Source organism: Zonotrichia leucophrys, chromosome 2 (assembly GCF_028769735.1).
Source record: "Zonotrichia leucophrys gambelii isolate GWCS_2022_RI chromosome 2, RI_Zleu_2.0, whole genome shotgun sequence".
NCBI classification, from domain to species: domain Eukaryota; kingdom Metazoa; phylum Chordata; class Aves; order Passeriformes; family Passerellidae; genus Zonotrichia; species Zonotrichia leucophrys.
In genome coordinates, this window is record NC_088171.1 from 64,083,313 (window position 1) to 64,099,052 (window position 15,740).

Consider the following 15,740-nt stretch of genomic DNA (forward strand, 5'->3'; position numbering starts at 1 on the left):
ATTAGCATTTATACTATCAAAAAATCTTAACAATTTAATAAGATTTCAAGAATAGCATTTTTCACCCGTTCAAACATTTGTCAATTTTTTTTTCAAATAGCAACACATACAAAATTTCAACCGCTGGGAGAGCAACCACTGCTACTTGTCAATTAAAAAAAAAACCAACAGTTTGTTTAAGAACCACAGAAAGCAAAATTAAATTTTGTAATCACAACATTCACAGCAGCTGAACTTCAGTCTAATCCTTTGTACTGATCTGAATGTTTGTTATGTCTAGAAGAACTTACCTAGGCTTGCTGTGAGGCATTCCAGATCTGCTAAGAATCCTGGTATTTGCTGAAGCTGATCCTGCAGTTCCACCAGACTGCTCCTTTTCTTTTCCCAGTGTGCAGAAAGCATCACAACTTCACTGTCAACCAGCTGCAACAAACAGGTGTTTAATTGCAAACTTCTGTACCTGTTCATGAGCATCTTGACTAATTTTTTATAATTAATACATTTGGAAGCATAAGGTCAGCACAACAACCCTACAGCACTGCCACTTGTGTACTCCACAAGTAAATAAACAACAGGCTCAAAAAAAATCCCCTGTAGTATGGAATATTTATTTCAAAATGCACTGAACAAAAATATGACAAAAAGTTTTTTCTCAATATACTAATCAATGCAGGAAGTATTTAATGGATTTTATTAACTGTAAGCAAGATGTACCTGAAATTTTGGCAGCAGTGTTGCACTGGTGCACAATAACAACATCGTAGTGCTGCGATTTTGGGCATATTTATATCAATAGTTTAATGTTGCCAGTCATACCAATTTCATCTTAACAATAAAAATGAAAATTCTGCACATGCAAAGTACTCTAGAAAATAAAGTAAAAGGAATGACATTTAAAAAAAAAAAGTTGCCTTTATAACATTACAGCTCTTCTGCTTCTGTGACAAACTGCATCAGTGCCAAGTGTTTATGAACACATTTCTACATTACTTAAATTCTTGTTGTTTCATTCTTCTTAACTTTGATTATATAATAGGCTAAGAAAAGGATACACTGCTTCAAAGTCTCACTTATTTTCTATGAAAAATACCAGAATCAAGAGATCTTAGGTAACAAATGTTTCTATTATATATAAGTCAGATAACTCAATTATTGTTTCCCTGCTCCTAATTCCATTATCCATTCTTCCTCTTGCACACAACTACAGCCTGTGGCTGTATCTGCATTCTGAACTCCTCAATTTCTATAGTCTTTATAGGCAGAACTGAAAAAGTCTGAGCAATGGACAAAGGAGCTCTCAAATGTACAATTCTACCCACTTTATATAAATTCTTTTAAAAGAACAACTATCTTTTGCAAATTCCTCCAGCTACCTATCCCTTAAGAAAACATCCTGTTTTACCAGACAAGTTTTGAAAACTTATTCCAAAGCCCAGTGAGAAATGGAACCCTTTAAAAGACCAAACAGTCTTACTTAAATAAGCCAGGTCTATTTCTGAGACTGGGATATGGTATTTATATCCGGTAAACAGTAAAGCAAACAAAAAAAAACCCAAAACAAGCCACCATGAGATGGGGACAAACACCACAAACATTTCAGCCCTGAGATAAATGAATGCAGGTGAAATTATAATCTTCTAAAAGGACAATTTTGTGCATGAAACTGGTAGTTAACATCTACCATTTAACATGGTAAGACTCTAAGCTGTAATTGAAGCCTGAAATTTTCACTTTACTCAACATTTATAAATAAGACAGCACAAGTAAGCAGAAATTGGATACTGGACAAGTGGACCTTTAGGTCTTCTACAGCACAGTCAATCTTCTGTGCTTACACAGTTTTTATTCTCCCCTTTTATAAAAAAAGTAAAAAACAACATTCAACAAGCAATGCATACACTGAGTTGTGTGTAAAGCAAACATCTGATTTTAAAGGAAAATGTAAGTCTCTCTGGAAGTTTTTCATTCTCATTTTCCATAACAGCCATAACATGTGTGATTAGTTTATATTAGTTTCATATATATGAAATCTCACACTGTTTTCAAAATTGCAATTTTTAAAGCAAACTATAGCAAGTATTATAAAATTGGGACAACATCATTTATGAGATTTTCTAGGAAAAACTAACATTATGAGCAGTAAAACATGCCAAACTGGCAAGGAGAACTCGATCTCCCATGCCTGAAGGTTTCCACCAGAATGCAGGGAAAAGCAGGGCCATACCATTAGGCAAGAGAAAGGAGAACATAAGAGACTTTCTTTCTTACTATAAATACACAGTGAGTGATTTATCCATTATAAAAAGATACAGAGAAGTCTCCAAGTGAAGAGATGAGCCAGGAAGGATGCACTCAGCCAAAGTGAAGGTTTCAGACAGCTCAGTCCTGCTCTGCATTGTGGCCACCCAGATTACACGGTCTGCCTCTTAAAGATGGCTTGAAACTGAAAGTCTGGTGCTGAGTAATGCACTGGTAACGCTTACTGGAAATTTCCTTCCCCTTCATTCCACAGATAAACCACACAACTTGTCACTTTGCTTCCAGGGCAGGAACAGTGAGTGAAATTAGGAGAAAGCACAAACACCTCCCAAACATTTTCTGTTGGTCAAGGCAATCTTGCTGTCTCCTGTGCACTAGGAGGGGGCAGCAGCGTCAACGCCACAGCCCTGCCCTGATACAAACCACGAAGGTGCCTCAACCCCAAATACATTCTGCACTTTCCCAGCCACCCCCCCATTAAATATCTAGAGCAGTAACATACAACATCATCTTTGCAACTGTTTACATTGCATCGAGTTTTCTGTTATTTCACATTTGCATTATGTTGCTGTTTACATTACTGTGAGAGTGAAGAAAGCTGTGTGGATGTTTACCTGGGGGCCAAGGTTAACCTTGTAGGTGGGTAGTAAAAGTTTTAGTTTAAAATTATTTACACATTTTAAAATATTTCATGCATGACATTGTTATTTTTTCTTACCTCTCCAGCTTTTGCACAATCTTTGGCTCCTTTATGAAGGGCAGCCCAAGCATCTTCGTATCTGAAGAAGAGACAAATTACTATTTTGTACTGCGCTCTCCTCACAAAGGAATTCATGGATGTCATTGTACTTATATTTGCAGGTACGACCAGAAATTACAGCTTAAAAAGCTGTGTAATTCTTTCCAGTACTTACTGTTCTGCCAAGACGAACATACAGTGAGAAATAATGTGTTTTAAAGAAAAAGTAATTCATGTTTTTTTAACCTGCTAACTGACATTTAAAAGCTAAATGGACCAAACAATACTTACAAGACAACTCACCATCTTAAGCATCACTTGGAACTCAACTTAGTTAAGTAAATTTTTAAAAATAACAAGACTGTAATCATACATGTACCACATCCAATTAAAAAAAAAAAAAAAAGGAAATAGTATCAAATATGTCTAAGTTATGAAACCACAGACTAGGACTCAGCGCTGGCCTCCTTCACCTCTCTGCATTAGTCATCTTTTAAATGCAACTTTTCCTCCAGAACTTCAGTTTCATTAACATGACAACACTTCAGGATTGGGCAAGCTTTAAACACATTTATCATTTGGTAACCACTCCCACACTACTAACTGCAAAACAACCAAAAACCTAGTGGCAATACTTTGATTTTCCTCTCTAATTTCTTTCTTAAGAAATTAGATTTTTAAAATCTAATGTATGAAACAAACACTAATAAAGAAAAGGAAGGTCATACCTGCTTAGTAATTCCAGTCCAGCAGAAAACTCTGGCAAACACTGAACAGTTCTATAAAACAAATTGCAAATGTACAAAATTGTTAAAGAAAAGAAGGCTGCTATAAAAAATGTGTGCACACACATCTGACAGATATGCTGAGCACAGAAATGTTTCCTCCTGCTCCTACTTTCACAAACACTTTGCCAATTTTGGTTTAAAATGCATTACATGGTGTATCTTACAAGAATATTCCAAAGCTAGGATTGCTTTTTTCCCTTGTTGTTTTATGATAACCTATTCTTACTTCTTTTCAACCATGTCCATTAAAAACAAGTTCTATTGAATAATTTCTAAGTACAGTTAACAAAGATATAGGATGAACATAATTTTAACCTAAAAAGGGGCACAGAAACATTCTGAAAAAGAAGACTACTACACAAGTTCATGTCCCTCAAGACAGATATTCCACTTAATATATCCGACACCAAAAATAAATACTAAGCTAAGGAACCTTTGCCAGTTTAATGCTCTAATGATTTCCTATTTGATGCATACACTTCCATTAATAACAGCTTGAAGTATAAAGACATCTTACTGTAAGTTACAGAAAATTAACAATACAGTACTTCTAAGGATGTGAAGATCTTAATGTCATCCAAAATCTGTCTCTTGGAAGATCACTCCAATAGACTGTTTTGCATTATCATTCAAACAATTTGAATGGGGAAAAAAACAAAAAAAATCCCCAAAACAAACTACCATAAGTTAAAGCTTCTTGTCCTTAAGCAAGGGAAAAGTGACAGAATCAGTGAGGTGGAAAGGGACCTCAGGAAGTTCCTACTGCACTCCCCTGTTGAAACCAGCTATGAGATCAAAGCAGCTTTCTCAGGAAGCTTTTCTCAGCTTTTTCTGTCTGATCTTCTCTTGTTCCATCGTATTCCTATCACCTTTTGAGTTCCCACCACACACCAGTTTCCTCAATAACCAGTTCATGTGTAATGGCATGCTGCTGCTAGGTCTCCCAGAAGTCACCTAGGCTGAAGAGCTGCCCATCTCAGCTTTTCCTCACACACAGAGCTCCTGCCCCAGCCATTCTGGTGGCCCTCCACTAAACGGCCCCAGAATGTTAACACCTTTCTCAAACTGGGGACCAGACTGGACAGGGTAGTTAGTGCTCTGAGGTGCACTGAATGCAGGGGACAATCACATTCCTCAATCCCACTGTCGGGGTGTTGTTTGCAGCCCCATTAGCTGTGGGACATCCCTGCTGCAAGGCATGTCCCCTGGCTCTCATTCAGCCTGCTGTCTGCCAAGAACTCCAAGGTCTTTTTAGCAAAGTTACTTCCCAGATAGTCTGTCTGCACCAGCCTGCATTGTTGCAGGGGATGCTTTCTTCCCAGGGAAACATGGAATTTGTACCTCTTGATTTTCATGAGATACCTCTGGGCACATATGGTCCTATGGGCTTTTATGGATTGAGCATCTTCAATCACTACTGGTCAGGCTCCTCGACCCCTTTCACATTTCAGATGTTTTATTTTTAGCACTTGGCTTGTTTTTAAACTAATTTGTGTCTACATAGTATGTAGACACAAATAGTACTTGTGTCTTACAGATACTATTTGTAAGAACATGCTTTACACTAAAGCATATCTGATTTTAAGAAGTAACTCTCACAGATGTCATTTACAGACAACAAGTAGTCTTTCGCTGCAGCTTACACAGGTTGAAAAATTGAGAACTAAAATGCAGAGGACTAAAAAAAAACCCCAAATCAATTAAAGAAAGAAAACCAAATCAGCACAATTATCAAAGCTTCTTGAAACAGAAAACTGAAGTATTTCATTACACACATATCTTCCACAATAAAAAGGCTCCTATTTCTCTTTTTACCCACAAAAAAACTCCCCTGAGTTACAATTTTAGGACAAGAGATTCACAGAGATTGTAAACAATTACATTTCAGTGTACTGCAACCTGAATCTTCTATGAGGTACTACAAAAACACTGCATATTCATTTAATTTAAATAGTAATTTATAAACTGATTGACAGCCATTAGAAATTATTTAGGCCTATCAATGAAGGCTGTATTAAGCAAAGCATTTGCTTTCGTTAAGCTTCTCTGTTGTCAAAATATTATTTTGTAAAATTATATGCAAATGTTCTTGCAATTGACTCATATATATGAGACACTTCAATTTTTTCCCTAACAGGAATATCTTATATTAATGCTATATATTAAGACATTCAAAAGTACCTTTGCCTACTTTTCTTTGCATCTCTTGATTTGTCGCTCAAAGTCTTCAACCTACAAACCAAAACACAAATCCATCAGACATTTACATCAAAACCAGAGAATGAATTGCTTGAACACATAATGTCTTAATTCCAGTCTATTACAATTAATTTTGTTTCAGCTTGTTTCACAAATAAATCAAATTTCCCTTAGTTTTGTGGAGACCCTCATATGAATTTATTTCCACTGACATGGCTGCTAAATCTTGACATTTTTTGTAGAAGCGCATCAGACAATTCAGTACGACAAGTTTAATGGGAATTGTGTGTATAAGTCATCTGCTTGTTGATACAATTTCCTTAGCAGGCAGGAACTAAAGACATGCCTAGCAATAACCAATCCAGCCCTGAGGAATACCATTTACAGGAAGGCTCTCATGGCAAGGAAAAGCATGACAGTCACACATACACACGTATAGCCCACCTGCCATAAGCCTGCCAACACAAAACCAGCAGAAGCACAACTTTTCTTCTGCCAGCTTTCAGAACCTCCAGCAGCATCACCACAGTGCACTGCTACTGAGCAGATATGAGGCTTTTTTCACACACAGTGCATTTCAAACTGACTGCTGTTTTGCTCCTCAAAAGCAAAAAAACCCCTCCAAACCAACCAAACAACCCTCTCTCCCCAACTCTTTCCATTCTTTAGCAGTCAAAATATATACATACATATATAAAATATACATATTATATATATACACATATATATATTTAATATATATATATGCATATATATATATATACACACACACACACACACACATTAGTCAAGTTGACACAGTGCAGTGAGAACCAAGCCTGCTGGCTATTCCCTGATCACCCAGGCAATGGCTATGCTCAATTCCTAGGCCCTTTGTGGTCACAAAAAACTTTTATTGCTCAGGACAGTAAGAAATAAATGACAGAGATGCAAGCAAGATGGAAATGAACTATGAGAGCCAAAGATATCCTCCACATCTGACAGAGAGATCTGAAATCCTGAGCGACCCAGGGACTGAGAAACAACCTAATATACAGACAGATATTCAGGCTGCTTTGAGTAGTCAAATCACTCCCCCAGTCTTGATCACTGTTTTCCAGGAACTTAAAGAAACATCAAAGCTCTACAGCACACCAGGTGGAACACAATTTGAGAAAAGACATGCTAAGGCAGGTCTCCACTCCCTCTCCGAGAGCTGCTTGTAACAGCCAAGCCAGGTAGCAACAACCACAGCACACTGAGGAAGAGCCCACTGCTGAAGGAAGCTGTGCAATTTGCCCTTCTCCACTGCATCCATTCTGGTTGTTTTTCCTCTGTCTGCAAAAGCTTGCTAATAGGTGAATGGGTCAAAATTTAGATATCTTGCTTACAGGACACTCAGAATTAGACAGCAGACACAACTGAGCAAGGAAGGAGGCCACAGAAATGGCTGATAACTCTAAACTGCTCTCTTTAAACCACACAACCCAGATTTAAACTTTTTCAGCAATACATCATGTTCCCATACTCCTCAGGAAGTGATATTATTGTCTTAGAAGCCCTGGAAAACCTTTCCCCTCGCAATTTCATGAAATTCAACTTGTTCTACTTTGCAAGCATTTATATGTAGTTAACAAGTTGGCCACAAAAAATACTCTCTTTGGGTTTTGAGAATTATGCAATTTTAAGCTGAAGTCTCAACATCACAAAATGACTTCTTTTACCACTTTGGTGGGGTGCAGAACAGAGTAATCCAGAACACCAAGAAATTAGGTTAAATTAGGTTGCACGGTCTAGGAAGGAAGAGGGGGCAAACCAGGTCAGCTTGTGTTCCGGATATATGGGAACACTAAAGGAAAAAAAAAGATACCTTCCACAGCCTCTGCCACTGTGGTTCTGAGAAACAGGCTCCCAATGGCAAAAAAAAAAAAAAAAAAAAAAAAAAAAAGAGAGAGAGAGATTACACCACACATGAAAATACCACTTAAAAGACAGGACACTGGAAAAAGGGCACATAAATGGAGTTGCCAAAATACAAAGATGGACATTATGAAATCAGGGACTGTTCTCAAGAACAAAACATTGCAACACCAGGAAGGAAGCAAAATACATGGAAGTATACAGACTCCACTGCAGCAAATATGGAAAACACAAATACAGAACCACAGAATTAAATGACCATCAGATCTGGCGTGTTATGACCTTTCTGTTGTTCTCTTTCACCATGTGAAAAACACCCTTTTCAAAAGAGCCTTACACTGTACTGAGATATCAACTCCTCTGAGAAGCAAAAGAGAAAATCAGACAGAAATAAAGCAATGTTTTTGTCTGTATTTTTAAGGCAGTTTAATATTCAGTTGCTGCTTGCTAAGATGAGACAGATAACATGTAAGCAATTTATCTGTTTGACTGGCAGGCTCTTCTGTCAGTTTCTCTTGACCATCACACACCGGTATACAAGCAAGTAATGACAAATTTATATTTTCAGTTATTTCAGATATTTTCAGTTTCTAGGGTACAAAGACATTCTTCACTATATATAAATATTTACCATAGGGGTATTATAAGGCAGTCTTAACGCTGCCAAAGACCACACAGTTTTTAAAAGCAATTGATACAACACAATACTCCCCTGTGGCTCATCATGAGCCACCAGCTCTGCAGCACAGGCATGACCTTGTCCTGCGGCCACTCGCTGGCTTCCAGCGACACTCACTTGGGCCACCTGCTTGTACTAAAAACAGCATCGACACGGGGCCTAGCCGAATAAACCTGGGGAGACAACGCAGGAAGAATATACTTTCTAGTGCAAACGTGGGGCTGTTCCATCCGCTTATCCTGCGCCCCTTTTCCCCAAGTGACAGTAACTCATCTTCCAAGGAAAGGAGAGTTTCTCCGCACACCAAGCGGCGCCCAGAAATGCTCTTTAAGGGATTACGCTGATCCATGAAACCTTGAAGGTCGGTAACTTCATTAAAAATTCAAGCGCGTTAATTGACCTCATTCACATCTTCTTTCACAACCGCGGTCTGTCTGATTGTCTGTCCCTCTCTCTCTCCTTCCCCTGACCGCAGCTGCTCCCCGGGCACCGCGGCTCCCCAGCGCTGCCCGCGGCCCCGCAGGCTCTCCAGCCCGCCATCAGCCCAGCCCAGGCGGGAGCACGGCGGGACTCGGCACCCTGGAGCCGCCTTGCCAGCCCGTCCCCGCACCCAGGAGAGCACCCCGGGTGACAGACCGGCCCCGGCAGCGCCTCCCGGCTGCGCAATCTCCTCCTCTTCCTCCCTCCCTGCGCCAGTCCACGCCTCCCCGGCCCCCGGTCACCTGCTTTCCCCCCCTGCCCGGCCGTGCTGCGGGACGCGGGCCCCTCACCCGCTGTCCCCACCAGCCCCGCGGTTCCGCAGGCCGTACCCACCCGGCGCTCAGATCCTGCTGGACGCTCAGCAGCCGCTCTCGCAGAGTCTCCAGCATCTTCCCGGCCCTTCCCGGCTGCGAAGGCCAGCGCCGGAGGGCGGGGCGCGGGCGGGGCTCGGCTGAGCTCCGGCCCCGGGGCCGCCTCCCCTCAGCCCTCAGCCCGCCCCGTCCCTTCCGCCCCGCCCGGCTCCCAGCGCGTCCTAGCGGGGCTGGGGGCGGGCGGGTTTGCCTGGGAGAGCCGAGCCTCTCGTTCTGCGTGTCCCGTGCTTCGAGCGCTGGGCTGCGCTTAAAGCCCGGGCGGCATCAAGGACAGCGTAAGCAGCGTGCCAATCCCTGAAGTTGCGGCTCTTTATAGGTTATTTTAAAGGAAAGCATATTTACAGGGTATATTTACAGGAAAGCACCTTGGCAGGTTGGGACCCTCACCAGAATGATTTTGACTTCAGCGATGGTAGCGCAGGAGTGACCTCCTTAGCGATACAAAGTTGATCAAGGGACTGGAGCATCTCTTTTACGAGGAAAGGCTCAGGGGGCTGCGCCTGTTCAGCCTTGAGAAGAGGCAACTGAGGGCCATGTAAGTGTCCCATATAAATGTCTGTAAGTGTCCGAAGGAAGGGTGCCAAGAGGATGTAAGCAGGCTCTTGGTAGTGCTCAGCAATAGGACAAGAAGCAACAGGTGGAAACTGATGCCCAGGAAATTCCACCAGAATAAGAGGAAGACCTTGACAGTGTGGGTGACCAAGCGCTGGAACAAGTTGCCCAGGGAGGTTGTGGTTTCCCTACTTGGAGATATTCAAGATCCATCAGGGTGCAATCCTGTGCCCTGTGCTCTGGGATGACCCTGCTTGAGCAGGGAGGTTGGGCCGGGTGACCCACTGTGGTCTATTCCAAGCTGACCTGTCCTGTGAACTCAGGGAACCAGGTTCTGTCATAAAATCTTACAAGTACGGAAAGCAAAACCACTGGGTGTCCCTAGGGTGTCCCTAGGGTTGCCAGGTTCTTGGAGTAAGGGATAGATGATAACCTTTCCAAGGCCTTGCAAAGCTGGTGGTTGTTTGTCTATGTGTCCCTCCACTATTTTCTTTGGAGACAGCTTTGTAGATGCTAGTGATTCTTACAAACAATGACCTAAAAGAAAAAAGGCTGTTCTTACAAATAGTAAATAATCCAGTGCAAAGTTTAAATTAAATTTCTAGGTACTTTCTGCTCAAATAATAACTGTTAGGCATCATTCAGCAAATCTTCAGACAGTTTAAGTGGAGTCAAGACCTTTTCAGAACAATTGGCCAGTCTTTCTGGATGGCTATAATTACAGTTACAGTAACCAGAAGACAGTCTCACACCGTGTGCATCTTCAGTTAATGTTTGAATGACATGGACGTAGGATTTAGGTGGATCCAGGAAATCTTAGACTTCCATTTAATTGAGACTTCAACTTTTAGAAAAAGCTGAGATTTCAAATTCAAAACATTTTATTTTCTAACCAATTCAATTTTGGTTGAAAATTCTAAAAATATGAAGATAAGAGCCCTGAACTAATTTCTTACAAGGAGAATATATGCAGAGGGCCACTGCTGGATGTGTCATTTGATACTACAGAAGTATATTCAGGAGTGGTTGGAGGTACTTTGGATCAACTAGAAAATTGACACCATAATCCCAACACAGCTTGGGATATTGTGCTTTCAGAAGAGTTTATCATCTATAAATTGTTTCTACTTTGGCTTATGGAAAAAAAAATATTGCTCAGTGGCAGAAATTCAAATTAAAAGTGAAATGCCTGCTAAAAGAAAAATGGTTGGGTTGATATTCCAAACATTGAAATTGATGCAGCTTGCCTTATCTTGAGGTCAGAAAGACAGCTTTCATGGCAGACTGCATGTAACATTCTGTAAAAAATAAATGTATGACATTTAGAAGGTATTTTTCTCATGCTTGACCTAACAACAATATCTGAAAATAGAGACTTCCCACTTGCCTGCACAGTTAATTCTTCAGACAAGGAGGGGAAGGCCTTGAATCAAGTGTTTTCTGATGTATTCACAGACACACATTGCAAATGCTGACAAAAGCTGTGCAATCTGGCCTTATGTAATATATGATGTTACAGGAATTGAAGTGTTCAGAAGACAAGGGAGGGGTTTTAACCTTTAATTTTCAGCTTTCCTTTGCGAAATCATATTAATTTCTTCAGTGTTACATATTTTCAATTTTCTTGTGGATGATTTTTGTCAGTGGTGGCCCTGCTAATTCACAGTGAATAAGCACTTTTAGACTCCATTGCTACTTTTACAGTTAGAAAAACTATTCATAAACTGTTGTACAGTTTTGTTTCACATGTCTGTGTAGGATTTGGGAGAAGAAATGTGTTGAGATAGTATTAACAGTCACTAATTCTAGAAGTACAAGACTGGAAGAAACTTCTAAAAGCACATCCCCTGCTCAAGGGTTGTGATGAATTATAAATACACTGTGTAAACTTTGTTTAACTAGTTCTTGGGAATTTAAAATTAAGGAGATTCTGCAAGCTCCTTATCAGCTCACATGTTTAGCTTGATCTTTTTTGTTTCTAGAGTGAATAGGCCTGGTTTCTTTTTTTTCCCTTGTAGTCATTTTCCAAACTTCTTTATGTGTTGGTCTGATCTGGAGAGTCCCCTGTTTGTCCAGAAAGTGCAGAGCTATAGCATTTCCATCACTAAAGCTGAATTACATGGCTTCATTTCAAACACAAGTTACATGTTTATACTAATTTATTAATATTTATGTACATTAGGAATTAATTTAACAAACAGCTCTGAGACAGATCCTTCAGGTGTTAATTCAGCACAGTGCCACCTAAAATTCTGCCAGGGGCTTTGGGTCAAGTTTTCTAGAGATAAAATTAATGCTAAATAAATTTTTAGTATCAATGACCTATTCTGCTCATTTAGTTATTAAGTAGTTCAGGTCTGGTTATTTGATATTAATTCTGACCTGAATTTGAGCTAGTACTTCCCAGTTTATTCTTCTGCTTCTCTGATAAAAACACATCTAGTATCTTCTGCAAATTTGCTGTGACTGGCTATTACAGTACAGCAAATGCATAGGCATTCTGTGCTTTGCACATCTATAAAGAACATCTATAAAGTGATATGAGTCAGTAGCAATAAATTTATAGAGCAAAACATGGAAATGTATTTGACTACATAACCCTTGTGTCAAATGAAGATTTCTTTTCTTTTCTAGATCAGCCTCCCTTAGAGGCATAAATTAGGCTACATTTCTGTAATAGATTTTGCAGCACAAAGTCATCCCTAGTCATGCCTTTCCCAAATTCCACCTTTTCCTAGGCTTTAGTGACCTCCACTTAGGTTGACTTTAGATTAAGACTGTTCTGAAAGAGCGATACTGTAGACACCAGGCTCATGCCTGTTAAGCTTTTCAGTGAAAATGATTTAAAATACTTTCCCATTATGCTGATATTAAATGAAATTTGTTTAGGTATCTATCTGGTTTATGTCTTGATCTCTTCTTTTGAGTGCATTTAGCTTGATAGCCTCCAATATGACATTCTGAAACTGACTAGAAATAGTGAACAAAACTCTCAGCCTTTCAGAATCTCTCAGGTTTGTAGAAGTAATTTTTGTCCTTCCTAAGTCTTGCTGATAGTATGGTTTAATGATCTTTATATTTTGGGTGCAAATTTAAGACTTTTTGGTTTCAATAATCTGTAGAACATGATTAATACTTGACTAGTATATATTATAGCTCTGCAATTCTATACATAATTTGTTTACCTAGACTTTAATGAAAGTGTATAAAGATCTGATTCAACATTTCTTGCAGGAATTCCATTGCATGCTGAAAAGAAAGGTTGGCATCTAAAAAAAGTTTTATATGCCCAAAACTTCAGAAGGATACAATCAGTGGAAACCAAATTTAAGCATTACATTCTAAGAACTATCTGTCATAGTCTCACTTATCCTGAGGCCTCATCACCATTTCTAGCAGCTTCTAAGAGCTTCCTTTTCCAAATTAACCTTTATAGCTTTCTAATAAGAGTTAATTTCTGCTCTTACCTGTACTTACTCTTGAGGTTTAGCTATATAATGGTCTCTGCAGCTGACACAAAGGTTTTTGTTATATTAATAGAGAATTTTTTTTTAATCTCAATAAAGGAAGTTGTGAGGGAGGGGTGGGGTTTTTTTGTTAGTGTGGTTGATATTTTAATTTTTTTCCCCCATGTAACTAGCAGAAGAAGAAATGGACAATAATCATTCTCAATCCTAAAGAGAACTGTAAGAATAATTTCTGTATATCAAGTAAAAATATTCTTAATTCAGTTCTCACGAGAACAGGTATGGGACTTAATCGCCAGGTTAATATAGGTTCAAAGTCCTGGTTTAGATGTTAACTTTTTAATGCACTATCTTTTTTACAGCATGAAAGTGAATTATGATTCTCAAATAATAATCAAATCATGTCTTGCTTCAGTTTCACTGTTTCTATGAAAAAGACTAGAGGGAGAGGCACATCATAGCAATAGATAAAAATAATGGTGAAATTCCTTGATCCTCCCCTCCCACCCTCCTTACATGGTATCTAGTGAATGAAGACATGATGAATTCCCACCTTTCTGAACTGTTGGGAAAAACTGGGGATGGAGGGAATCAGTGGCTAAGCAGAGTTATGAAGCTAAACAGGCGTTAGGATCCTCCTTCTGCTGGACCTTAATTGCTGTTGGGGGGAGGACAAGAGCACATACCTTGGGACAGACAGACAGACTCCAAGGGCAGCCGACAGTTACACCTGACTGGATGAGGTGGTAAAACATGTCCTGATGTGATGGCAGTGACCATCTCAACGTGGCTGATGTAACTCTCCTAATTCAGTGGGACAACTTTGTGTTTTCTTAATTTTCAGTCACAGCTGTCTGCAGTCATGAAGATGTTGATAAAAATTTTGCTGTCACCACTGAAGCTGGCAGACCCTGAAAATTAGAAAGCAGGATATGGGCTCCTGTTACCTTTCTCCTCATCTTCTTTTCTGCCTTCACTTTATTCCTAGTCTTCAGTATTTTACTGCATGAGATTGTGAGCTCTAGGTGTTTCTCCACCAGTGAGCTTGCAAATGGAAGTTGGGTCTGAAACTGTAATTTCTACTGTTACTGAAGTTTTCTGTCATTTTTATGTGCTTTTGCTTTGGAAGTATTGGATAGGTCAGCAGTGGTGCCAGATTACTTCAGTTCCTTTTGTCTCTTCCTGAATCAGTTGACTTTGACTTTTGTGTAAAAGACCACAAAGCAGGATTTTCTTCTATCAAAAGAACGACTAATAGGAAGGCTGCCTCAAAAGCGAGGACTTTATTTAAAACTTTATAATTTAGATTCTCTCAGTATCTTGAAACTTCTGTACGACTAAGTTATTTAAATTTAATAATAACAGCAGCTTCCAAAAAGAAAGTGAGGATCATAACTCCTGCTGGTGAATGTAGTTCAGAGTGTGCTGATTTTGAGAAAAGGAAAAAACACTCAGCGAACCAGCCAGTTCCACTAGAGGGCATGGCTGTGCATAGAAAAGCAAAACAGAGATGTGATAGTATTTATTTCTCTGCAAGGGCATGTGTCTCAGATGGGCAAAATTTTACCGATGATGTATTAAGTACAGCACATGGCTTATTTCATCTCACAAGGACACCTTGGAAACCACCACTGGTTTGAGTGGCACCAAGTGTGTAGTGTCCAGCTGGCATTTGACATAGTCACACGGTGGTTTAAATAAGCTCTTTTCTCCTGACTAAGCTGGGTGGGGAGATCTGTGTCACACTGTTTCACTTGGTATTTTTAGGGCCATGTAGACAATCCTCATGAACAGAAGCAGAGGCCAGTGTTGTGTCCTTGCCTCCTAGCAGAATAGTAGTTTCTGCCATTTCCAGTGACTCTCACACTGGCACTTCTGTGGAAATGGTCAGAGGGGCTGCACTTGGTAGCAACTGGCTGAAGAAAACATACTTGTGTAGACTGCATAGTTCGTGTAGCTAACCTTGACCCTGATGTCAAGGAAATTAAAAAGATGTATTAAGCATGAATGAATGCCCTACAATGGTATTTGCAGTACTATTAAGTAGTTACATTTTGTCTGCTATTTTTATTGCACTTGTGAGTAATTTTGCTGGAGTAGGCTTTGTATCCTATGATTAGATGTTCCCCGTGGCTATAAAGCATAATTGGTTGGTTTGAGGAGAAAGTCATGTGTTTTCTGTGTCATTGCAGTGCCAGAAAATGCTGGTGTGGCTTTAGGAGCAGGCTTACAGGGATGCTGGGGTGGGAAAGAACCTTAGCAGGACCTGTGTGTTTTGGAGGTGTTCTGGGAGGGAACCCCCCTTCC

General features: G+C 39.8%; 1 protein-coding gene across 2 annotated transcripts in view; it reads right to left on the reverse strand.

The window, feature by feature from the left end:
- Positions 1-9,527, reverse strand: part of DTNBP1 (dystrobrevin binding protein 1) — a 67,560-nt gene extending 58,033 nt beyond the window's left edge. The window contains exons 1-5 of one of the 2 annotated variants that reach the window (XM_064705210.1): positions 9,377-9,527; positions 5,968-6,018; positions 3,727-3,777; positions 2,978-3,038; positions 291-423 (exon numbers count right to left, since the gene is read on the reverse strand). In XM_064705210.1, the coding sequence (XP_064561280.1) occupies positions 291-423; positions 2,978-3,038; positions 3,727-3,777; positions 5,968-6,018; positions 9,377-9,432 (352 nt within the window). In that variant the 5' untranslated portion in view covers positions 9,433-9,527. Of the gene's footprint in view, positions 1-290; positions 424-2,977; positions 3,039-3,726; positions 3,778-5,967; positions 6,019-8,963; positions 9,123-9,376 lie in introns of those variants that run through there. The other variant, XM_064705211.1, reaches the window with a different exon arrangement.
- Positions 9,528-15,740: the final 6,213 nt, after the last annotated feature.